We start from the raw sequence: 26,885 nt of genomic DNA on the forward strand, positions 1-26,885 counted from the left end.
ATAATTATTATATTTTTAATTTTCTAAATTTCTACAATTTATACTAATAAAATATTTATGTTTTAAAAAATGTACGTCTCACTGTTAGCTTTATTACTTTCGTCATCATTTAATATGTAGGTACAGTTTGCTGATTACAGAATGGGTACAACGTAGGAAAAGGCTAGGAAGAAGAAGAAGAAGAAGAAGAAGAAGAAGAAGAAGAAGAAGAAGAAGAAGAAGAAGAAGAAGAAGAAGAAGAAGAGCTCAACATTGTACATAATACATATTATGTGTATTACTGTGCTCGGTCCGGTTTTCTCTCCCTTTAAAAAGTAAAGGGAGGGAAAGAATTTGGGTCACTTGAAAAAAAAAATCCCGTTTTCATAAAAAATAACTTTCAGACCAAAAGTTCGTTTTGCACGTAACAAATAAGTTGACAAGTCATAAATTGAGACCTTTGCTCTCTTGACTAAACTTGAAGTATGGGGAGGTTGGAATATACGAGTACCTATGTATGCACAGGAGGGGTGGGATAATGGTGCAAAAATGTTGTGTCCTTGGATTATCTACTTACGGCGACAAAAATGTACGTCTCACTGTTAGCTTTATTACTTTCGTCATCATTTAATATGTAGGTACAGTTTGTTTGCTGATTACAGAATGGGTACAACGTAGGAAAAGGCTAGGAAGAAGAAGAAAGAATATATAGTACATAATACATATTATGTGTATTACTGTGCTCGGTCCGATTTTCTCTCCTTACAAAGTAACAAAGTAAAGGGAGGGAAAGAATTTGGGTCACTTGAAAAAAAAATCCCGTTTTCATAAAAAATAACCTTCAGACCAAAAGTTCGTTTTGCACGTAACAAATAAGTTGGCAAGTCATAAATTGAGACTTTTGCTCTCTTGACTAAACTTGAAGTATGGGGAGGTTGGAATATACGAGTACGTATGCACAGGAGGGGTGGGATAATGGTGCAAACATGTTGTGTCCTTGGATTATCTACTTACGGCGACAAAAAAAAAGTACCTAATAATAATAATAAAAAGTATTTAATAATAATAAAAATTATTTTGGGAAATAAAACATCATGACTATCATGAGGCGTCAAGTTATGAAAACGCCATTGTTTTATTTTACCTATTTATAAATTACAACATTCACAGCTAGAGTTTTAGGAACATTTATCCAAGCTGGCAACGTCGGAGAAAAAAACCTCCCCCTCCCCCTCTTCCAAAGTTCCCCCTTCCCCCTACTTTCCCCTCTCCCGATCTTTCTTGTTTTTGTTTACATTTTGAATTTCGGCCATTTTCAAAAGGATCAGTGAGGTGACAGGTCAAAAACCTCCCCCTCCCCCTCTTCCAAAGTTTCCCCTACTTTCCCCTCTCCCGATCTTTCTTGTTTTTGTTTACATTTTGAATTTCGGCCATTTTCAAAAGGATCAGTGAGGTGACAGGTCGACGCGTGTTTCAAGAAAAATGGTAAGTTCAAAATTTTCATATTTTATCCTGATTTATCCCTATAATCCTTCTGTATGGTGTATAATTTTACCTTCTATGTCCAAGCCCTCAATGTGTTTCTACTCATTTACTGGGTATTCCTTGTCATCTTTTCTCCAGATGGTAAAACGGGATCTCACAGGATGGTGAAAAGTATGTTGAGAAAGGCTATCTTTACTACTTTAGGATTATATATTTGACTCCCCTGCCAGCTTGATTAAAAGTTCTGAGAAATCTGGATTTGATTACCCAAGAGATACAGAGTACCTATATTTTAATCTCTTAAATTTAAGTATTGTTATCCAAGCTCAATGATATTTCTGTTGTTGGCAATTTGCTAGAGAGAAGAGGTGTAGATTTCAGTGATGTTAACAATTACCGTTTGATTTAAAGTGATAATACCCAAATGGCTGCTTTTTTTAAAGTTCTGAGAAATCTAGACTAGATTGATTACCCAAGAGTAAAACAGAGTGCCAATATTTCCATCTCTGTAGTTTTAATTTAAGTATTGTTATCCAAGATCAATGTTCTTTCCATTGTTCAGAATTTGCTAGAGAGGTGTAGATTTCAGTGATGTTAACAATTACCGTTTGATTTCAAGTGATAATACCCAAATGGCTGCTTTTTTAAAAGTTCTGAGAATCCAAATCCTTTGAAAACCAACATGGGAAGTAGAACACTGCTTGTTGTTTGGCAGCTCAAGTGTTGATTTTTTTTTTCCTTTGTCAGATAATAAATTGTCCATGATGAAATTCATTGAAATGCCGACATCAAAATTTATATTCATTTCACCTGAAACCGATATTCAAACATGATTGCATAAAGATCTTCATTGGGTGTTAAGGGACTTCTGTCTCATCTTTGAACATGATTAAATGAAGGCTATTCCATTATTGTAGGGACTGGTGTCCTCTGTTTTATCTTGTTGCACAGTTTGGGATGATTTGTAATGATGAAACTAATTCATGCTGAAATCCAAATCCTTTGAAAACCAACATGGGAAGTACGAAGTAGAACACTGCTTGTTCTTTGGCAGCTCAAGTGTTGATTTTTTTCCTTTGTCAGATAATAAATTGTCCATGATGAAATTCATTGAAATGCCGACATCAAAATTTATATTCATTTCACCTGAAACCCCCTGTGATGTTTTTCAATGATAGGACTGAGACAATTATCCGCCCACAGACAACACATTACTATGTGCTTGAAGCTCGCTCATACAGAAGATCTATACGGGGCTCACGTAGCGTAGGACGGAACAAGATCTAAACCCAAGCCAACTCTAGTGTGTGCTTGAAGCTCGCTCATACAGAAGATCTATACGGGGCTCACGTAGCGTAGGACGGAACAAGATCTAAACCCAAGCCAACTCTAGTTAGCTTGGAGGGTAGTGCGCCTGCCTTGTAAGTGCTCTGCTAGATATCGGGTTCACTAATTTCCCCCTCTCGTTTTATGTTTTCAGTCCCTCCTTGTCCACACGAAGCGTGTCGCCCTGGAGAAGATCAACCTCAAATTCATCGCTGAAACTGACTCTTTGTTGAGATTTCCATTTTATTATTATTTATGTAACAAACAAGTTTTTTGAATGTGAATAAAGTTGAAGAATGTGAATATTTAAACCAGGGGTTCTTAACCTTTTAGAATTAACATTAATGGTAAGATTTAACACTAAGGCCTCCCTTCTACTTATTCTCATGAATCTCATGTTCAGATGAAGCTGTTGAAGAAGCGCCAGAAGAAGGCTCACCTGATGGAGATCCAACTGAACGGTGGCTCTGTTGCCGACAGACAACACATTACTGTGTGCTTGAAGCTCGCTCATACAGAAGATCTATACGGGGCTCACGTAGCGTAGGACGGAACAAGATCTAAACCCAAGCTAACTCTAGTTAGCTTGGAGGGTAGTGCGCCTGCCTTGTTAGTGCTCTGCTAGATATCGGGTTCATTAATTTCCCCCTCTCGTTTTATGTTTTCAGTCCCTCCTTGTCCACACGAAGCGTGTCGCCCTGGAGAAGATCAACCTCAAATTCATCGGATTCCGGGCCGGGGCGAACTTTATCCCAAACAGATAGCGTTTGTTCGAAACGGCAACTTTCTCCTATCCTGTCTTTCTTCTCTCCGATTTCGAGAAAGACCTCAATAGTTACAATGTCCTCAAGGGAAGAAAAACTTGAACTCCACTTCATTCGGTCACTAATTTCCCCCTCATTTTATGTTTTCAGTCCCTCCTTGTCCACACGAAGCGTGTCGCCCTGGAGAAGATCAACCTCAAATTCATCGACACCTCGGCCAAGTTTCTCTTTGTTGAGATTTCCATTTTATTATTATTTATGTAACAAACAATAAAGTGAAAGAAGGTTGTGATTTTAAGGGTGGGGTTATGACTGTTATGTTAAAGGGTCACCTTTAACATTTGGTAAGATTTAACACTAAGGCCTCCCTTCTACTTATTCTCATGTTCAGATGAAGCTGTTGAAGAAGCGCCAGAAGAAGGCTCACCTGATGGAGATCCAACTGAACGGTGGCTCTGTTGCCGACAAGATTGCCTGGGCTCGTCAACATCTGGAACAGCCCATCCCTGTCGGACAAGTGTTTGCCCAGGATGAGATGATTGACTGCATTGGAGTCACCAAAGGAAAAGGATTCAAAGGTGAGATGATTATTGTGTTTGGCATAAAAAGCTTACTAAAAATAAAATGTGTGTAATGAATTGGCGAACTTTATCCTGAATAGTTAGGGTTTGTTAATAGTTCTCTTTTATTTAGGGACAGTAAAATTACCTCTATCATCTCGGCCAAGTTCGGTCACGGTCGGTTCCAGACGCCCGCCGACAAGCTGGCCTTCATGGGATACCTCAAGAAGGACCGAATTCGGGAGGAAGAAAAGAAAGCGTCCGCTGCATCGACAGCCGCTGGTGCTGCTTCCTCTTAAGACGGGAAAATGGAAGCTGTGTGTGTAACTCGAAGAAGACCTTTATGAGGAAGTTTGTACTCTGCTTCATTGTTGGAATTTTCTGACGGATGAAGTGGCGAGTTCTTGTGTTATCTATCTTTTATGATGAGAAATATACTTTGTTTTTACCTTTTGAAATTGGTCTTTTCTTGTTGGTGATTTTTACTGAATTGAATAGTTTTTTCCAGACTAGTTGAGTCTGGTTAGTATTTTATCTCATCCCAGAGAGATACCTCCATATCAGATTCATGTCATTACATTGGACGGCTTTCAACAAAATTTGGACTTATGGATGAAATCTGAATTTTGTTCAGGATCTTTTACACAAAAATGCTCTGTTTGCTTGGCTTGGATTCGAAAGTTTTTTTCCAGACTAGTTGAGTCTGGTTAGTATTTTATCTCATCCCAGAGAGATATCTCCATATCAGATTCATGTCATTACATTGGACGGCTTCCAACAAAATTTGGACTTATGGATGAAATCTGAATTTTGTTCAGGATCTTTTACACAAAAATGCTCTGTTTGCTTGGCTTGGATTCGAACCACCAACCTCCAGTACTACAGATGTTTGATCTATTTCAAATTTAAAGAGGTCATTGTGAACTTTCTCTGGAGCCATTTAAAAATTTTCAAATAGATCGAAAGATTTTTCCGTGGGGAACAGGTGAAAAATTCGAGCGTCTGACACGGAATCGGAAAATTTTCCGCAAAACGAACGACCGTGTAAGGTCCACTTCCTCAGTCCGCTCCATTAAAAAAATTGCAAATAGGTCGAAAGATTTTTCCGTGGGGAACAGGTGAAAAATTCGAGCGTCTGACGGAATCGGAAAATTTTCCGCAAAACGAACGACCGTGTAAGGTCCACTTCCTCAGTCCGCGGGAACTTTCCAAAAAGTACCAACTTTTTCCGAGAGATAGCGCTGGCTGTATCACTTTGAGAGTCGGCCAAGGTCGGTGCTTTCCGTGAGCGCAAGATTACTCATCCATTTTTGTCTTCTAGTGTTGCCAGACGTTCTTGATGGTGAGGGATAATTTTTGAAGGAGGAGAGATTTAACTTTTAAATCCCTCGAATAATCTGATTAAAAAAAAAAAAAAATGAAATTGGCTAGTGAGACCGAATCTGTGCTCTCAATTCATGCTACATCAGCGTCTGATCATTATGAAAGAACAAGCATGCTGCCTTCCTACTGAGCAAATCACCTTTGAAACTGACTCTTTGTTGAGATTTCCATTTTATTATTATTTATGTAACAAACAAGTTTTTTGAATGTGAATAAAGTTGAAGAGTGTGCGATCTATTTCAAATTTAAAGAGGTCATTGTGAACTTTCTCTGGAGCCATTAAAAAATTTGCAAATAGGTCGAAAGATTTTCCGTGGGGAAACAGGTGAAAAATTCGAGCGTCTGACACGGAATCGGAAAATTTTCCGCAAAACGAACGACCGTGTAAGGTCCACTTCCTCAGTCCGCCTAGAGGAGTAAATGACGGGATCTCACAGGATGGTGAAAAGTATGTTGAGAAAGGCTATCTTTACTACTTTAGGATTATATATTTGACTCCCCTGCCAGCTTGCGCGCTGGCTGTATCACTTTGAGAGTCGGCCAAGGTCGGTGCTTTCCGTAAGCGCAAGATTAGTCATCCATTTTTGTTTTCGGGTGAATTTCTTCCAGTGTTGCCAGACGTTCTTGATGGTGAGGGATAATTTTTGAAGGAGGAGGGGTTTAACTTTTAAATCCCTCGAATAATCTGATTTAAAAATTGAAATTGGCTAGTGAGACCGAATCTGTGCTCTCCTAAAGAAAATATCTGTGCAACCTCGCCTTTTTTCTCCGGGATGAACTCCCACGGCTACAGGCTCATGCTGGTAAGATGATAATATTGACCTTTGCACCTTTCATGGCTTGGAGACTTTTTGGGCACAGCCCCTGAGCATGTTTTTTTTTTTTTTTTTTTTTTAAGAGATAGTTTATGAATTACGCCAATTTGCATGACGCAGGTCGATCGATAAATTACATGCCACATGGACATGTTACAGCTTACAGGCCAACCTAATTCCTTGGTCTCTTGCTGAAATATGTCCTTTGACCTTTAAATCTAAGCGAAGCCGCTTTTAAAACGTCACAAATGTGGGCACATCGAGGCACAGGAGCATGAAAAACTCCTTTAATTAGACCATTGAAGCCTCAGTCCTTTTGCTAGTTCCACAAAACCATACACTCCCTGTTCAATTTATTCCACGTGCCGAAAGCCGAATAGACAACCATCATTTGTTGATCATTACTGCACTCTGCGAGTGCACACGGAGTTATAATTGAGTAGGGAATGAAGGAGTCTTTTGTAGAATAGGCCACTGGGTTGAAATGGCTAATGCAGAGTGAAGATCTTATAGAAGGCCAGCTTAGCCTCCTGGCCAAGGCCCACCATGTGCTGTAGTGCCCAGTGGAAAGGCAGTAAAAGACCCTGAGTGCTCATAGGCCCATAGCCTTGAATTTGAATGTTAAGGATGCTGTTTCTATTCACCTTGTCTCTGTTTGGCATTACTCTTTGTTCAATTTAAATGCCATACCCTTTGGTGTTTAGATTTGTATAGTAATGCTACAACAAATCTGTTCATTTGCAACCCATACTTGTCTAAATTATGGAATGTATGGTACTATGAACAGTACATTAGTGGTTCAGTGAATCATAAAATTTCAAAGGTTAAACAGTTGGTGAAACCCAAAAAAAGGTTAGGTTTAACATACCATTTTATTGTGATGCTATTTTGGACATGAGATCAACCCTAGAAGGAGAAGGGTAGACATGAGTAATTTTTACTCACACCTTATATTTATTTTCGTGATAATTTTATTGTTTTAATAATAAAAATTGAGTTAAAATTACATCTACCCTTAAAAGCACTTGAAAAAACAGTCAACCTTTCTAGGGACCCAAAAAAGGTTAGGATTAACATACCATTTTATTGTGATGCTATTTTGGACATGAGATCAACCCTAGAAGGAGAAGGGAGACATGAGTAATTTTTACTCACACTCTATTTATTTTCGTGATAATTTTATTGTTTTAATAATAAAAATTAAGTTACAGTTACATCTACCCTTGAAAGCATTTGAAAAAACAGTCAACCTTTCTAGGGTTAAGAAAGCTGTTGGAGTTTTAAGTAATTCTATTATGAGTCAATCTTTGTCTTTTTCAGTCTCACAGAAAGTTCAGTGCTCCCCGTCATGGGTCCATGGGTTTCTACCCAAAGAAGAGATCCGCCAGACATCGTGTTAAGAAAGCTGTTGGAGTTTTAAGTAATTCTATTATGAGTCAATCTATGTCTTTTTCAGTCTCACAGAAAGTTCAGTGCTCCCCGTCACGGGTCCATGGGTTTCTACCCAAAGAAGAGATCCGCCAGACATCGTGGTAAGGTAAAGTGCTTCCCCAAGGATGACCCGACAAAACCCGTTCATTTGACTGCCTTCATTGGTTACAAGGCTGGTATGACCCACATTGTACGAGAAGCTGACAGACCTGGCTCAAGTGAGTATTGTCTTTGAAAAATTTGTATTCTTCATGTCAAAATATCTTTCTTCCTTCCTTGGAATGATTAATTTATTGTTTTGGTACCTCAGTCAAATTAATATTTCATTGGGTACAAGGCTAATATGACCCAAATTGTATGAGAAGCAGACAGACCTGGCTCCAGTGAGTTTTTATTCCTAAAAATTTGTATTCATTTCAAAATATCTTTCTTCCTTCCTGGAACTTGTAATGGAACACATAAATGTTCAAGTACTTGAATTATTGTTCTCGGTATCATCAACATTATTCTAATCTGTTTGTCATTTTCTTTTCACAGAGATTAACAAGAAGGAAATTGTTGAAGCTGTCACCATTCTGGAAACTCCCCCCATGGTGATTGTTGGAGTGATCGGCTATGTAGAGACTCCTCATGGTCTCCGATCATTCAAAACTGTATGGGCCGAACATTTGTCCCAAGAGTGCAGACGTCGATTCTACAAGAACTGGTAATTCGAAACCTTCAAAAATATGTGGTTTACAAGTTGATGTACATTTCAAAAGTTTGTTTGGGGGAAGGGATGTGCATTTGAAAAGTTTATTTGAGGGAGCCTTTGTATTCTAAAATAAAATTAAAAAAAAAAAAAAACATTGTGCAATGGGCCTATGAGTTTGCATCATGTCTTATGAGAACAAAAGAGGTTTCTACTTGGTGCTTTTGGGTTGTGCTTGCATTGCCTTATTCAATCAGCACCTGTACCATAGTGTGTTGATTTGCATGCAATGCTACATCAGATTCCCTTCTTTTGCAACTCACTTGAACAGTACACTTGATTCAGGTGATACTATGAAGGGTACATTTAGTTCAGTGACAGCACTTTTTGTTTTTGATAGAACTTTAATATAATAAATAGATCTTTTCATTTTTAAACTGTAGAGTACTACTTAGTGTTTCCAATCAATTCAATACTAATGATTTCTGGTACCAGCTCTCCACTCATAACTTATGATGAGGGCTTTACTTGAGGCCAATTGAGTCCACAATATTCTCCTCTCAGAGTTTATGGTCTCATACCCCTTGAGGGTGAGACTGGCCATCTGATGAGATTATTTGGAACATAATAGATCCTCAAACATACAAAATGTGCCCCCCTCCCCTCCTCTGCACCTGTCTGAATTTAGGTACAAGTCCCGTCAAAAGGCTTTCACCAAGGCTTCAAAGAAATGGCAAGATAAGTTGGGAAAGAAAACCATCGCCCAAGATCTGCGCAAGATGGCCAAGTACTGCAAGGTGATCCGAGTCATTGCCCACACTCAGGTAAGATTTTTATACTTGATTTCTTTTTCTTGAAACAGGCTCTAATTTACCTCACCTTTTTCTCTGGTAGGTATTTTAATACCTCATCTTTTTCTCTGGTATTTTAACCAGCTCCTCAATATCAAAACTAAAGATTTTGCTCTTTTTATTATTGCTTTCAATTTGCTGTCTCTTTTTAGATGGTTGAAGTTGACTTGAGATTTTCCTGTATATCTTTCTATGATGAGACCCTATTCAAATATTTATGGTTAGAACATATCTGACATTAATTGATGATAAATTTAGAATTTATGCCAATTTTGTTTGACTTTTTATTGTTCCTGTATTGCCTTTTTGGTTATAATTTTGTCTTAGCTTATTCTGTGATGAGACCCTATTCAAATTTTTATGGTTAGAACATATCTGACTATCATTGATGATAAACTAGGGCGGTCTGAGACTAAGCCAAACAAAATTTGGTTTACCAAACAGGTTTTTAAGTAAATACATATCTAGCTTTATTATTTTTTGTTGAGTTATTATATTCTTTGTTAATGATTTGGATCAGGACTTGAGTCCTTGAAATTGTCTGCAAGTTAGAACACATCACAGGCCTTTAGGTACACTCCATTTGTCAACAATATAGGAAAAAAGAGAGTCACTGGAATCAGTTTAATTTTGAAGAAACCACCCAATTTGTAATATTTTGGGTGGGTTTCACCAACCTTCTTTTTAGCTCTTAACAGCCTGTTAAGCCTATACAAATTAAATGGAACTTAAAAGAGGCCTTTTCAGAGCTGAAAGAATATTGGTGAAGTCCACTGTTTCACTCACATCTTTTGCTTTCTTCAGGGCAGCACACAGAGCAAAGCAGGCCTTTTCAGAGCTGAAAAAATATTGGTGAAGTCCACTCACATCTTTTGCTTTCTTCAGGGCAGCACACAGAGCAAAGTAGCCTGTGTAGGTAACATCTTCATAGGTGACACTCCATTGAACTTGATTAGGTGATTTCCAAAAGCAGAAGTTGAGTGAGTCAATAACAAATATCCAATCCATGAAATCTTTGTCCTTCTTACAGTCAGGGTGGAGAGGGTGATTAAAGTTTACATCTGGTATTTTGCTGTTTGAAAACTGGAAACAGAAAACAATTATCAGGGGTTAAAAAAAAAGTGATGTTGCAAAAGGCTTCATAATATTTCTGAGAGGGTATCACTGGATTCCTAACATCTGGGTCAATAATCTCATGTACCAGCTCAATTAGGAAGGGTACATTTAGTTCACTGAGAGTACTTTTCGTTTTTGATAGAACTTTAGTATATTAAATAGATCTTTTCATTTTTAAACTGTAGAGTACTACTTAGTGTTTCCAATTGATTCAATACTAATGATTTCTGGTACCAGCTCTCCACTCATAACTCATGATGAGGGCTTTACTTGAGGCCAAATGAGTCCACAATATTCTCCTCTCAGAGTTTATGGTCTTATAACCCTTGGGGGTGAGACTAGCCATCTGATGAGATTATTTGGAACATAATAGATCCTCAAACATACAAAATGTGCCCCCCTCCCCTCCTCTGCACCTGCCTGTCTGAATACGGTTAGACAAACGATTAGAATTCGTTCTGTTCCCAAATATAGACTCTTTGGTAATCCAATAGTAAAACAGGTTAAGTTGTACTTAATAGTAATAAGTACCTAGTATTAAGTAGAGTTGTTTGATTTAACGTGGAAATGCGACAAGTGGTCTTGTCCTCGTTCCCAAGTAGTCTGAAGATTGATGGCTGGGTCATAAATTGAAATAGGTATACCTAGGTACTAGTTAGGTAAATAGGTACTTAATAATCACCTGTCTACTTAGGTATCCTAGTACTTGAAGTAACTAAGTAGATTTATTTATTTATTTAAACACTTGAACGGGCGGACCCTTTGCTATCTAAATACACAATTAACCCTATCTAAACCTATTCCAAAGTACAAGATAAAACTGCAAAAATAATACTAAATAGGTACTAGATACCTCTCATCAACATAGAAGATACCTACATAGGTAAGTAAGTACGTATGTAGGTACTTACTACCCTAGAATCATATTGAAAATGGAAATTCACCTTTTCTTTGAAAAAATTAACTGTTACCTATCCTAATACATACCTATACCTATTTAATTACAATAATTACTTACCTACTTACTTGCCATGAAAATTGTTATCGTATGTAATCCCAGACTACATACTTAAGAGCTTACTGCTCTTTAGCCCTTATTTACTTAGCCCTTTAGCCCTTATCGCAGACACCAGACTACATACGCTTAAGTACTTACTGCTGAATTAAAGGGACTCTTTAATCGTATGTATCTTGTTTACTCTGCCAGGAAAGGACTGAAAAGTTCTTTTACTCTGACCCCAGTAGGTAAAGTTAAAGCAAAATGTTACCACAGCCACATCTAGTCATTTCAACCGAGATGGTGTCTACTTCTATCTATGAGGTACATACCTATACCTATTTAATTACAATAATTGCCTTCTTACTTGCCATGAAAATTGTTATCGTACTTATGTAATCCCAGCCTACATACTTAAGAGCTTACTGCTTTTTAGCCCTTATTTACTTGTCATGAATTAAATATCCTTTTTAATCGCAGACACCAAAATACATACGCTTAAGTACTTAAGTACTGTTGAATTAAGGGACTCTTTAATCGTATGTATCTTGTTTACTCTGCCAGTATAGGACTGAAAAGTTCTTTTACTCTGACCCCAGTAGGTAAAGTTAAAGCAAAATGTTACCCCAGCCACATCTAGTCATTTCAACCGAGATGGTGTCTACTTCTATCTATGAGAAGATCAGAACTTGAAAGCATGTTCCCGGACCTATTAGGACAACGCTAGCTTCGGAAGCCAAAGTGTATCAGCGGTACAGATGGGGTCAGTATAACAGTACCAGAGGATTGGTACTGTGAAGAATCTGCCAGATAATGGCTTGACTTGATGATTGTCTGTAAATTTATTTATTTATTTATTTTTTCTGAAAATATAGCGATGTAAGATCAATTATGCTGTTGCTAGAATGGTTTTGGAACTGCCTACAGAAACGTTATTACAAGAGAAGATACCTAGGTAGCTAGGTACTTCAGCAGACCTATTCGTACTCTCCAGGCTAGGCCTGTGTTGGATTGTTGGCTGAAAAGATAGCCATGTTCAGATGGTCTATGACTCCATGATGTTGTTTAGAATGGTTTTGAAACCGAGTAGTGATTTTGTAATTTTTGTATTTTGTATCCGTCTTCGTTTTGTATCTGTCAGTCAGGATTTAACAATACGAGTTGCAATGTCATGAGAAATCCTGTGCTTTCCCTCACCGGTCTGAAAGTTAGGGAGCTTTGTAGAAATATGTAGATCGTATTTTTAGAAGGGGGGAAAAAAGAACTTTTTTCCATATTCCCCTTTTTCGCCAACTTTTCCCTGTACATATTTCATTCTAAATGGGCATACTGCACATGTATTGGTGAAACAAAGGTAAATTTAAATGGTGGGGAAAACTCCATTCTACTGTGCAGAAAAATAACACTGAATTCATTGAATATCTTGTCCCCCCCCCCCCCTAGGACCCGGTTGTCGCCTGATAAGTCACCTATTCGCGGTTTGTTCGCGGTATCCGCGGTTTGTTCGCGGTATTCGCGTTTTGTGCGCAGCATCCGCGGTTGTTCGCGGTATTCGCGGTTTGTTCTCGGTATCCGCGGTTTGTTCGCGGTATCCGCGGTTTGTTCGCGGTATCCCTATTTTTTCTAAAAAATTTTGCTAATAAAAACCTTCAGTAACACTAAAAGTCAGGTCTATTCTATATCTATAGCCTTATGTTCAATTTTTACTGGTTTATTTTTTGGACAAGTCAAGATGGAAGCAATGGAATCATATTTCAACAATTAACACTGAATAGAATAGAATATACCTTGTTTATCTTACTCGAATGAGACTAAAAAAGTCCCTTTACCCCAGCCCCAGCAGTCTAAACAAGGTCTCGTATTTTATGGGTTAAATAACATGGTACATATACAGGGTGGTTCGTGATTTGCGAACCACGCTTATATCTCAGAAACGGCTGGGAATTAAGGGATGAAATAAACGGCATCATGTAGTTATTTTATGGGTTAAATAACATGGTACATATTATGAACAAAATTTTAGGACCTTGCTTGATAAAAAAAAATGCTATCTGCAACTTTTACTATGACAATACCTATTCTACTGTAGTTATAACTTTTATGACTTACCTATGTATCTATTCAACCTATTGTAACATGACGCTCTACAGCTTCGATAGAGTTGCCTCGGAGTTCACTTTCAAATGTGGAATCGGGATCCTTGAATTCGGCTGAGGGAAAAAAATTAATGGATAAAATTGGTCTTTTTACTTTTTTTTAGTAGCAGTCTCCTCTCCTTCCTCACATCATCCCGGTATTGCAGTTGGTAATTCCAGGAATAGAGCAGTGGCTATAGGGTTTTGCAGAGATCAATGACCGTGAGTGGTGTAGGTCTTCCTGGATAATTGACATTTTTTTAAAAAAGAGGTTTGACAGAGGGAACTGTAACTGCTAAGGTTTTATCGTCCCGAAATCGAAGAGAGAAGGAAGACAGGATAGGAGAAAGCCAGCCGTTCTGGGAACAAACATCATCCGTTCAGGATAAAATCCGCCGCGGGCGGGAATCAAACCCGCGGCCTAACGCTTACAAGGCAGGCGTGCTACCAACCAAGCTACCTACTCATACTACGTACCTTCTGCTTCTGAATCGAATCACTACTAAGAACCCTAGTCATATAAGATAAAGTTCGTCCCAGGCGGAAGTCAAACATGAGACCTAGCGCTTACAAGGCAGACACGCTACCTTCCAAACTCTAGACTTTCAAGTTCCTTTTCAAGTTTCAAGGTAAGCAAGGTCTTTTTACTGAATTGTTACTGATACATGTATTATTTTTTTAACCCATCAAATACACGAGACCTTATTTAGACTGCTGGGGTAAAGGGACTTTTTAGTCTCATTCGGGCAGGATAAACAAGGTATATCCTGTTCTAGGCTGACTAGCCTTAGCATCAGCTATTTGACTCACTTTGATTCAGAGCTTTCATAAGCGTGTCCGAATACTCGAGTATGCCGAAATATTTCAACACCTGAGGTACTCTGTAGTCAGCAAACATGGTCAGCTCGTGGATGTCGTGGAATGTACACGAGGCAAGTCGGGGGTTCAACTCTGAACTGTCCTCCGCTGATGTGGAGTTCGCACAGAAGTGTAGGTCCGCCACTAGGATTTGAGCGCGCTTGTAGAATGCCACTGAAAGAGAAAAAAGTGGGTAATAGTAAAAAAAAAGTAATACGAGTAATAATGAGTTAAAGGGGGCGGATTCTATCCTGACTTTGTAACAATGGAGAGGTCTTAGATATAAGTGAGAAAGAGGACAGGATAGGACATGAGAGAAAGCCAGCCGTTCCTAAAACAAACCCTACCTCTGTTTAGGATAAAGTTTGTACCAGGGCAGGAAGCGAACTCAGGACCTAGCACTTACAAGGCAAGTGTGCTACCTTCCAGGCCAACTAAGTCTAATGAATTACCTTTGGTTCCCAGAAACTCTGATTCATCTCGAAAACTAGGAAAGTCTTCAATGACAATGGACAAGAGTTTGGTAGCAGAGCTGCTGGCTTTCTTGACAACATTTTCAAATGAACCTAGAATGACAAATGGCTTAATTAATTGGATGAACGAAGTTAGTTTTAGGTTTAAAAAAAAATCCTTCAGTTTGTAAGTTTTTTTTTTTTTTTTTTTTTTTTTTTTTTAAAAAAAAATTTTGTATTTTTTTTGTAGCCCCATTCTTTCATTCATCTTGGACCCTGCATTTCGGAATCGGATGCACCGTCAGTTATAGACAGATACGTCAGTTAAATACGTCAGTTATTGAAGTCCATCCAGTACACCCCTTGAATGCATATAAGCCAAACCAAGGAAGGTTTTTTTCATTATGGACAAAGTTAGGTGTTGGATTAGAAGTTAGTTATCACCTTTCAGTGTCAGGTAAATACATGAAAGTGTGTAAATACCTTGACACCCTGTTATCTGCCAATCTTGTTAAGGACCATCTGAAGACCTCATACCTCAAGAATATCCCGGTTCTAAACAAACTGAGAAGTTGTTAAGACAAACACGTCTTTGTCCAAATGGGGGCAGTTGTGTGCTACTTCTTTTGATAAATACTTGATTATGATTAATGATAAGTGATTACTAACGAGTTATTAATTATTGAGATTTTTTATTTATTTACATACACAACAATTTTTGGTCTTTTTGGCCTTTTATTTAAATCCAAGGACATTGTTTTCCTAATCCTAATAAAATCGATAGAAAGAGTTTACCAACGGCCCCATAACAGGAACGAAAAATATGGCAGCACAATTTTTACTAGCTCTCAACATGAGGTCTTCTTCGTAATTAAATTGTTATTTAAATTAGAATATTTTATTCACAGCTGACCGTTTGTTCGCTGAGAGTGTGAAGACAGGCAACTCCCGTAGATAAGAACCCCATGGTTGTCGTAGAGCTCCATGGACATGTTAATCTGACAACCATTTGACCAAATAGTGGGTCGTCTAGTTAGAGAAGAGATGGAATTTGGTCAACTGAGGTGATTTGTAACATGAAGTGAAGCTTGATTGTTGTGGTGAACAAGGATTTTTTTTAACAAGTTCATAAAATGGCATCTTTATACATAGGCAAATATAAATCAAAAGTAGCTAATAGGAAACATAAACAAGGATATAAATTAGCAAATAATAAACGTGCTTTTGTATACTACTGGAATATTAGGACTAAATAAAAAAAAATAAACAATTTTTTTGAAATAATATTGAGGACAAAATTCGATGCTTCGGCTGAGATTGGATGTACACTTGTACATAGAAGGTCTGTTTTTCATTCCGACGTGGGTGCGATGCGAACCCGACGCGTGTTTTTCATTCCACTTCCCCTACTTTAGCGTCAACGCTGCGTCTTAAATCCCTGATGCGAGTCTTGAGTAGCTTCAGGTTCCGCCATATTGTAATTGTATTGAGGGAAATGAAAAAAAAAAATGTTTCGTAATTTCTCCCCTAGATGTCATCATGTTGTTGAATTTCCACTTTTTACCCCCACTCCTGACGCAGAGTGAATGCCGCATCGATGCGGCATAGGAATGAAAAACAGACCTCTCGACAGCTTATTGAGACTTTTATACTCACCAATTTTTCACAAAACTCACTGATTTTTCCATCATTTATTTTAACGTGAGTTGAGTTCTGAGCAATGAATGTAGCACTTTCACGGATTGAGGGTGACATTTTCTTCTGTTTTATTCCCTTTCTTTTGGTTATGAAAAACTCATGGAGCAGAAATAACAGCAATCATCAGTACTTAATTTTATAACAAACACTTGTTGTTCATTGGAACTGAAACACAAAAATTTATCGCCCCTTTTATCTGGCACATTATTGCAAAAGTGGTGTTCAAGGACACTTGATCAAGTACTTGTAAAGTGTGATAACTGTTGAAGGGCTTAAATTGTTATCAGATAAGAAATGAGATAAGAGAATAGCCCTATTTTATTATCAAATTTTGAAATATTCAAATTTGGCGCCTCTTTCAGTTCCCCATCCAAGCTGGCAACGTCGGAGAAAAAAACCTCCCCCTCCCCCTCTTCCAAAGTTCCCCCTACTTTCCCCTCTCCCGATCTTTCTTGTTTTTGTTTACATTTTGAATTTCGGCCATTTTCAAAAGGATTAGTGAGGTGACAGGTCGACGCGTGTTTCAAGAAAAATGGTAAGTTCAAATTTTTCATATTTCATCCTAATTTATCCCTATAATCCTTCCGTGTGGTGTATAATTTTACCTTCTATGTCCAAGCCCTCAATGTGTTTCTACTCTTTTACTGGGTATTCCTTGTCATCCTTTCTCCAGATGGTAAACTAGAGGAGCAAATGACGGGATCTCACAGGATGGTGAAAAGTATGTTGAGAAAGGTTATCTTTACTTTAGGATTATATATTTGACTCCCCTGCCAGCTTGAAATAGAGATAGTTTTTGAATTACGCCAATTTGCATGATCCAGGTCGATCGATAAATTACATGCCACATGGACATGTGAGGGCTTACAGGCCAACCTAATCCTTGGTCTCTTGCTGAAATATGCCCTTTGACCTTTAAATCTAAGCGAAGCCGCTTAAAAAAGGTCACAAATGTGGGCACATCGAGGCACAGGAGCATGGAAAACTCCTTTAAATAGACCATTGAAGCCTCGGTCCTTTTGCTAGTTCCACAAAACCATACACTCCCTGTTCAAATTATTCCACGTGCCGAATAGATAACCATCATTTGTTTATTATTACTGCACTCTGCGAGTGCACATGGAGGTAAGGAGGTATAAATGAGGAGTGGGGAATGAAGGAGTCCTCTGTAGAATAGGCCACTGGGTTGAAATGGCTAACACAGAGTGAAGATCTTGACATGTGAGGGCTTACAGGCCAACCTAATCCTTGGTCTCTTGCTGAAATATGCCCTTTGACCTTTAAATCTAAGCGAAGCCGCTTAATAAACGTCACAAATGTGGGCACATCGAGGCACAGGAGCATGAAAAACTCCTTTAAATAGACCATTGAAGCCTCGGTCCTTTTGCTAGTTCCACAAAACCATACACTCCCTGTTCAATTTATTCCGCGTGCCGAATAGAAAAACCATCATTTGTTGATTATTACTGCACTCTGCGAGTGCACATGGAGGCATAAATGAGGAGTGGGGAATGAAGGAGTCCTCTGTAGAATAGGCCACTGGGTTGAAATGGCTGGCGTAGAGTGAAGATCTCATAGAAAGCCAGCTTAGCCTCCTGGCCAAGGCCCACCATGTGCTGTAGAGCCCAGTGGAAAGGCAGTCAAAGACCCTGAGTGCTCATAGGCCCATAGCCTTGAATTTGAATGTTAAGGATGCTTCACCTTGTCTCTGTTTGGCATTACTCTTTGTTCAATTTAAATGCCATACCCTTTGGTGTTTAGATTTGTATAGTAATGCTACAACAAATTCAGACTCCAATGCAAGGAGACACACGCGGACATCAACAAAATCCAGAGACAACACTCGCTGGAAATGCACAACAGCAACAAACCCAAAATCAGAACCAACAACAGCAACAAATTCTAAACCAGAACCAGCAACAAAGTCTCCACCAGAACCAACAAAGCCACACAAAAGACCAGCCTATTCAGAGTAATGTGAACAAAACTCAACCTGATTCTCATGAATCTCATGTTCAGATGAAGCTGTTGAAGAAGCGCCAGAAGAAGGCTCACCTGATGGAGATCCAACTGAACGGTGGCTCTGTTGCCGACAAGATTGCCTGGGCTCGTCAACATCTGGAACAGCCCATCCCTGTCGGACAAGTGTTTGCCCAGGATGAGATGATTGACTGCATTGGAGTCACCAAAGGAAAGGGATTCAAAGGTGAGATGATTGCTGTGTTTGGCATAAAAGCTTACTAAAAATAAAATGTGTATAATGAATTGGCGAACTTTATCCTGAATAGTTAGGGTTTGTTAATAGTTCTCTTTTATTTAGGGACAGTAAAATTACCTCTATCATCTAACAAACCTCTTTGAAAAAGGAAGAAAAACGTAAGAGAAGAGATATACGACACGTCATAAGACAAAAAAATCGGATGAGATTGCAGTTAAAAGTTGTAGGCTTCAATTGTTTAGGTGAATTTGAGAGGTGATTTGTAATGATGAAATTAATTCATGCTATATCAGCGTCTGATCACTATGAAAGAACAAGCATGCTGCCTTCCTACTGAGCAAATCACCTCTTTCATTAGTCTATACAGCTTACTTGTATAGGTTTTAAATGTGTAGGTTCTTTACTCCTTTAGTATTCTCGAGTTGTTTGCACACTTGTACAACAAATCTGTTCATTTGCAACCCATACTTGTCTAAATTATGGAATGTATGGTACTATGAACAGTACATTAGTGGTTCAGTGAATAATGAAATTTCAAAGGTTAAACAGTTGGTGAAACCCAAAAAAGGTTAGGTTTAACATAGATCGGAAGAGCGGTTCAGCAGCTCAATGATATTTCTGTTGTTTGGAATTTGCTAGAGAGAAGAGGTGTAGATTTCAGTGATGTTAACAATTACCGTTTGATTTAAAATGATAATACCCAAATGGCTGCTTTTTTTAAGTTCTGAGAAATCTAGACTAGATTGATTACCCAAGAGTAATTGGAACCCAAGAGTAAAACAGAGTGCCAATATTTTCATCTCTGTAGTTTTAATTTAAGTATTGTTATCCAAGTTCAATGTTCTTTCCATTGATCAGAATGTGCTAGAGAGAAGAGGTGTAGATTTCAGTGATGTTAACAATTACCGTTTGATTTCAAGTGATAATACCCAAATGGCTGCTTTTTTAAAAGTTCTGAGAAATCTTCACCAACATTTGGTCTTTTGGGATATTCAAACATGATTGCATAAAGATCTTCATTGGGTGTTAAGGGACTTCTGTCTCATCTTTGAACATGATTAAATGAAGGCTATTCCATTATTGTAGGGACTGGTGTCCTCTGTTTTATCTTGTTGCACAGTTTGGGATGATTTGTAATGATGAAACTAATTCATGCTACATCAGCGTCTGATCATTATGAAAGAACAAGCATGCTGCCTTCCTACTGAGCAAATCACCTCTGAAACTGACTCTTTGTTGAGATTTCCATTTTATTATTATTTATGTAACAAACAAGTTTTTTGAATGTGAATAAAGTTGAAGAGTGTGAATATTTAAACCAGGGGTTCTTAACCTTTTAGAATTAACATTAATGGTAAGATTTAACACTAAGGCCTCCCTTCTACTTATTCTCATGAATCTCATGTTCAGATGAAGCTGTTGAAGAAGCGCCAGAAGAAGGCTCACCTGATGGAGATCCAACTGAACGGTGGCTCTGTTGCCGACAAGATTGCCTGGGCTCGTCAACATCTGGAACAGCCTATCCCTGTCGGACAAGTGTTTGCCCAGGATGAGATGATTGACTGCATTGGAGTCACCAAAGGAAAAGGATTCAAAGGTGAGATGGTTATTGTGTTTGGCATAAAAGCTTACTAAAAATAAAATGTGTGTAATGAATTGGCAAACTTTATCCTGAATAGTTCTCTTTTATTTAGGGACAGTAAAATTACCTCTATCATCTAACAAACCTCTTTGAAAAAGGAAGAAATACGTAAGAGAAGAGATTACCTACATAGGACAAGTCATAAGACAAAAAAATCGGATGAGATTGCAGTTCAAGGTTGTAGGCTTCAATTGGACAAAAAAAATCGGATGAGATTGCAGTTCAAGGTTGTGGGCTTCAATTGTTTAGGTGAATTTGAGAGGTGGATGGTGAAAAGTATGTTGAGAAAGGCTATCTTTACTACTTTAGGATTATATATTTGACTCCCCTGCCAGCTTGAAATAGAGATAGTTTTTGAATTACGCCAATTTGCATGACGGCGTCTGATCACTATGAAAGAACAAGCATGCTGCCTTCCTACTGAGCAAATCACCTCTTTCATTAGTCTATACAGCTTACTTGTATAGAATTTTATGTGTAGGTTCTTTACTCCTTTAGTATTCTCGAGTTGTTTGCACACTTGCAGAACAACAGAACAAACTGAGGGATTTGCAGGACTTAGCTAGAACCTGATACTTCTGACAATAGCTAGAACCTGATACTTCTGACAATAGCTAGAACCTGTTACTTCTGACAATAGCTAGAACCTGATACTTCTGACAATTATGTCCATGATGAAATTCATTGAAATGCCGACATCAAAATTTATATTCATTTCACCTGAAACCCCCCTGTGATGTTTTTCAATGATAGGACTGAGACATTGAATTTTTGGAATGTTTTATGAATATAAATAAATAAAATTACCCACCTATTTGTACTTTCTGGAATGTTTTCCTTCATTAAGCTGTGTTCACAGTGCACACATGGTCGACGCTACGCTGTCGAACAACGTCGACTGAAACCATACATTGCCTTGGCAACAGATTTATGGATCCACCTCGTCGATTAATCGATGGTCGACCTCGATCGACGGCGCCGACTATGCGTAGAATAATCCTTACTAACCAAATTTCCATTGTATGTGGTTCTCCCTATTTCTCAAGAATTATTACTAACCAAATTTTCCCCCTCTTGTTCCTCAGGTGTGACATCCCGTTGGCACACGAAGAAGCTGCCGCGCAAGACGCACAAGGGTCTGCGCAAGGTGGCGTGTATTGGCGCGTGGCATCCGTCCCGTGTCCAGTTCACCGTGGCGCGTGCCGGTCAGAAGGGCTACCATCACCGTACCGAGCTCAACAAGAAGATCTACCGCATGGGCGCCGGCATCCACACCAAGGACGGCAAGGTAAGTGATTTTTTGAACGGGAGAAGCAAAAAATTTTCATTGAAAATAGATTTTATTACTATCATTTTTAATGCCCAACTAAGAAATAGACGGAAAGCTTCTGATAACTCTTTGATGAATGGAATTTCACAGATGTGACCCAAATAAAGACGTTTCTTTATTTTGGCAACTTTTGCTTAAGGCCAATTTAATTTACGTTTTTTACTTTCTATGCAATTTTATATCATCATTTGAGTATGCAAAAGCAGTCCATCGAATAATGCAAGGGGGTAGTAGTGTTATGGAATGCAGTTTCTTTGTGTCATTATGTCACAACTTTGGTGCTCACTGCAGCATTATGGAATGCTCTTCCTTTCTGAGTTCTTTTTCAACACTGGCTACCCGCGTTTTGCTTCCTTTTGTCTATGATGAAATTCATTGAAATGCCGACATCAAAATTTATATTCATTTCACCTGAAACCCCCTGTGATGTTTTTCAATGATAGGACTGAGACATGGAAATTTTGGAATGTTTTATGAATATAAATAAATAAAATTACTCACCTATTTGTACTTTCTGGAATGTTTTCCTTCATTAAGCTGTGTTAACAGTGCACACATGGTCGACGCTACGCTGACGAACAACGTCGACTGAAACCATACATTGCCTTGGCAACAGATTTATGGATCCACCTCGTTGATTGATCGATGGTCGACCTCGATTGATGGCGCCGACTATGTGTAGAATAATCCTTACTAACCAAAATTCCATTGTAAGTGGTTCTCCCTATTTCTCAAGAATTGTCACACATGGTCGACGCTACGCTGTCGAACAACGTCGACTGAAACCATACATTGCCTTGGCAACAGATTTATGGATCCACCTCGTCGATTAATCGATGGTCGACCTCGATCGACGGCGCCGACTATGCGTAGAATAATCCTTACTAACCAAATTTCCATTGTATGTGGTTCTCCCTATTTCTCAAGAATTATTACTAACCAAATTTTCCCCCTCTTGTTCCTCAGGTGTGACATCCCGTTGGCACACGAAGAAGCTGCCGCGCAAGACGCACAAGGGTCTGCGCAAGGTGGCGTGTATTGGCGCGTGGCATCCGTCCCGTGTCCAGTTCACCGTGGCGCGTGCCGGTCAGAAGGGCTACCATCACCGTACCGAGCTCTTTCTGTGCAAAAAAAAGTATCTGTCCATGGTTTATCGTTTACAAATCTCTCGTGTTCCTATTTTAATTTTGTTTAAAGATGTGTGTAGTTTTCAAAACGAGTGTACGTAAGTGTTAAGAAAGTGTAAAGTGTGAAAAATCAGCAATCAGCAATGTGGTATTTAGTGCTTTGCTACCTCTTTGATCTGCTGAATGCAAGACCTGTGGGACCCAGTGGTAAGTAACTCTTTCTTTCTGAATATCTCCCTAAGTACTCTCACCACAATATTACTTGTCAATTGAATGATTTCTCCTTTCCAATAAATAATGTTTGAATTGTTTAGGTGGTCCCACCAGCCTAGTTAGCTTGGTTGGTAGCGCATCTGCCTTATAAGTGCTAGGCCGCAGGTTCGATTCCCGCCCGGGTCAGATTTTATCCTGATGGGATAATGTTCGTTCTTGGAACAGCTGGCTTTCTCCTATCCTGTCTTCCTTCTCTCTTCGATTTCAGGACGATAAAACCATAGCAGTTAAAGTTCCCTCTGTCAAACCTCTTAAAAAAAGGTGGTCCCTTGTTATGCTGTGTTGAAATTGGAGAGTAGGTGCAATTGATAAAAATGTAATCTTCTTTTCAGATTGATAAGGCTTATGCTCTCTGATATATGGCTTTATCAGAGGGACAGCAAAAAATAAAAGTTCTTTATGTAACCTTACACACTCCCAGCAGTTCCACAGTTTCTTGTTCAAAGATATTTTAGCTCTCGCATTCAACTTATTGTTCATGGGTCCTTTGTCAAAAATACCTGAGAATCATCTAGGGTTGGCAGAGAGCCTTATCTTTAGTTCAAATTTCATTTTTGATCAATTACTTAAAGAAAATTCCCATGTAAAAATTTAAAATAGAATGTCATTCACAAGCTCCTTTTTTAAGGATTTTTGTTATTTCCTTGTGCCTTGAAAATGTTGTACCCATAAAGTAAAATTTGGAGTGAGAAATTCTTTCAGGAATAAGTGCTTTTTTTCTTGAAAAAAAAGAAGGAAAAAAAAACATCCTAGGAACTGTGAACCCAGGACTTTCTGCAAGGAAAGCAAGTGTGTTACCATTTTAAAAAGATATGCACCAAACCCTCTTTATTTAACTGTTAGAAAACACTAAGGAAATGTTGGGCCTCAGGTTTTTCCTCCCCCAGTCAACCTGTACCTACCTCCCTACGGAGATATTAATTGCTTGGGAAGGAGAAGAGAGGGAGGGTGTGCATGTGAAAAGAGTTAACTGATGTTATTGATTTATTAATAAGGAGCCGATGCCTGGCAGAAAGGTTATGGGTCAATGGAATATAAACTCCGCGTCAAAATTAGCGCAACAATGCAATTTTCAAAAAAAAATATACCGAGCTCAACAAGAAGATCTACCGCATGGGCGCCGGTATCCACACCAAGGACGGCAAGGTAAGTGATTTTTTGAACGGGAGAAGCAAAAAATTTTCATTGAAAATAGATTTTATTACTATCATTTTTAATGCCCAACTAAGAAATACCGAGCTCAACAAGAAGATCTACCGCATGGGCGCCGGTATCCACACCAAGGACGGCAAGGTAAGTGATTTTTTGAACGGGAGAAGCCAAAAATTTTCATTGAAAATGGATTTTATTACTATCATTTTTAATGCCCAACTACTTAAGAACTAGACGGAAAGCTTCTGATAACTCTTTGATGAATGGAATTTCACAGATGTGACCCAAATAAAGACGTTTCTTTATTTTGGCAACTTTTGCTTAAGGCCAATTCAATTTACGTTTTTTACTTTCTATGCAATTTTATATTATTTTATTTTGGCAACTTTTGCTTAAGGCCAATTTAATTTACGTTTTTTACTTTCTATGCAATTTTATATCCTGATAACTCTTTGATGAATGGAATTTCACAGATGTGACCCAAATAAAGACGTTTCTTTATTTTGGCAACTTTTGCTTAAGGCCAATTTAATTTACGTTTTTTACTTTCTATGCAATTTTATATCATCATTTGAGTATGCAAAAGCAGTCCATCGAATAATGCAAGGGGGTAGTAGTGTTATGGAATGCAGTTTCTTTGTGTCATTATGTCACAACTTTGGTGCTCACTGCAGCATTATGGAATGTTCTTCCTTTCTGAGTTCTTTTTCAACACTGGCTACCCGCGTTTTGCTTCCTTTTGTCTATGATGAAATTCATTGAAATGCCGACATCAAAATTTACATTCATTTCACCTGAAACCCCCTGTGATGTTTTTCAATGATAGGACTGAGACAAAATTACCGCAAAAGCAAGCTTGAGAAGTGGACATTTGCCAGATTTTAATAAACCTAATTTTGACTGCAATAGTAAAGGGACTGTTGAGGCCCTAAACAAGTTATGTTGCAGTTGTCATTTGTAGGGAATATTGGGATCTTTGATCATGAAATTCATTGAAATGCCGACATCAAAATTTACATTCATTTCACCTGAAACCCCCTGTGATGTTTTTCAATGATAGGACTGAGACAAGATTACCGCAAAAGCAAGCTTGAGAAGTGGACATTTGCCAGATTTTAATAAGCCTAATTTTGACTGCAATAGTAAAGGGACTGTTGAGGCCCCAAACAAGTTATGTTGCAATTGTCATTTGTAGGGATATATTGGGATCTTTGATCATTAGGCCGTTTTTCATCTCGCATCCCAATATTTCCCCACAATGTCCTGTTCAATTCTAATCCGTTTTCTCTATCTGGACTCGAAAATTTCAATCTCTGGTGTACTTTTTCCAATTACCGCAAAAGCAAGCTTGAGAAGTGGACATTTGCCAGATTTTAATAAACCTAATTTTGACTGCAATAGTAAAGGGACTGTTGAGTGTTAAGGCCCCAAACAAGTTATGTTGCAATATTGTCATTTGTAGGGATATATTGGGATCTTTGATCATTAGGCCATTTTTCATCTCGCATTGCAATATCTCCCCATGATGTCCTGTTCCATTCTAATCCGTTTTCTCTATCTGGACTCGAAAATTTCAATTTCTGGTGTACTTTTTTCCCCCAGGTTATCAAGAACAACGCTTCCACTGACTATGATTTGACCGAGAAGAGCATCACACCCATGGGCGGGTTCCCTCACTACGGAGAGGTGAACAACGACTTCCTCATGATCAAGGGATGTTGCATGGGCCCCAAGAAACGAGTCATCACCCTGAGAAAGGTAAGTCCAATGGGGAAATCCAAATCCTTTGAAAACCAAAATGGTTCTTTCCATTGTTTGGAATTTGCTAGAGAGAAGAGGTGTAGATTTCAGTGATGTTAACAATTACCGTTTGATTTAAAATGATAATACCCAAATGGCTGCTTTTTTTAAGTTCTGAGAAATCTAGACTAGATTGATTACCCAAGAGTAAAACAGAGAGCCAATATTTTCATCTCTGTAGTTTTAATTTAAGTATTGTTATCCAAGTTCAATGTTCTTTCCATTGATCAGAATGTGCTAGAGAGAAGAGGTGTAGATTTCAGTGATGTTAACAATTACCGTTTGATTTCAAGTGATAATACCCAAATGGCTGCTTTTTTAAAAGTTCTGAGAAATCTTCACCAACATTTGGTCTTTTGGATGTTCAAACATGATTGCATAAAGATCTTCATTAGGTGTTAAGGGACTATTACCGTTTGATTTCAAGTGATAATACCCAAATGGCTGCTTTTTTAAAAGTTCTGAGAAATCTTCACCAACATTTGGTCTTTTGGATATTCAAACATGATTGCATAAAGATCTTCATTAGGTGTTAAGAGACTTCTGTCTCATCTTTGAACATGATTAAATGAAGGTGCATCATTACCTATTCCATTATTGTAGGGACTGGTGTCCTCTGTTTTATCTTGTTGCACAGTTTGGGATGATTTGTAATGATGAAACTAATTCATGCTACATCAGCGTCTGATCATTATGAAAGAACAAGCATGCTGCCTTCCTACTGAGCAAATCACCTTTGAAACTGTCTCTTTGTTGAGATTTCCATTTTATTATTATTTATGTAACAAACAAGTTTTTTGAA

The 26,885-nt window shown here is 38.3% G+C and overlaps 1 protein-coding gene and 1 non-coding gene across 2 annotated transcripts; both read left to right on the forward strand.

Annotated features, from left to right (window-relative positions):
- Positions 1-1,347: 1,347 nt before the first annotated feature.
- LOC103511427 (60S ribosomal protein L3) lies at positions 1,348-26,035 on the forward strand. Its single transcript, XM_026825182.1, is given in 8 exon segments — positions 1,348-1,464; positions 7,769-7,961; positions 8,281-8,449; positions 9,123-9,258; positions 18,561-18,747; positions 21,487-21,645; positions 21,648-21,689; positions 25,886-26,035. Coding segments are annotated over 8 exon segments (915 nt in total). The 5' UTR covers positions 1,348-1,461; the 3' UTR covers positions 25,912-26,035.
- Positions 9,621-9,699, forward strand: LOC113468357. The gene has a single exon (XR_003392137.1). It is a non-coding gene; the product is annotated as a small nucleolar RNA U43 (small nucleolar RNA).
- Positions 26,036-26,885: the final 850 nt, after the last annotated feature.

Source organism: Diaphorina citri, unplaced genomic scaffold, assembly GCF_000475195.1.
Source record: "Diaphorina citri unplaced genomic scaffold, Diaci psyllid genome assembly version 1.1 scaffold713, whole genome shotgun sequence".
Classification (NCBI taxonomy): Eukaryota; Metazoa; Arthropoda; class Insecta; order Hemiptera; family Psyllidae; genus Diaphorina; species Diaphorina citri.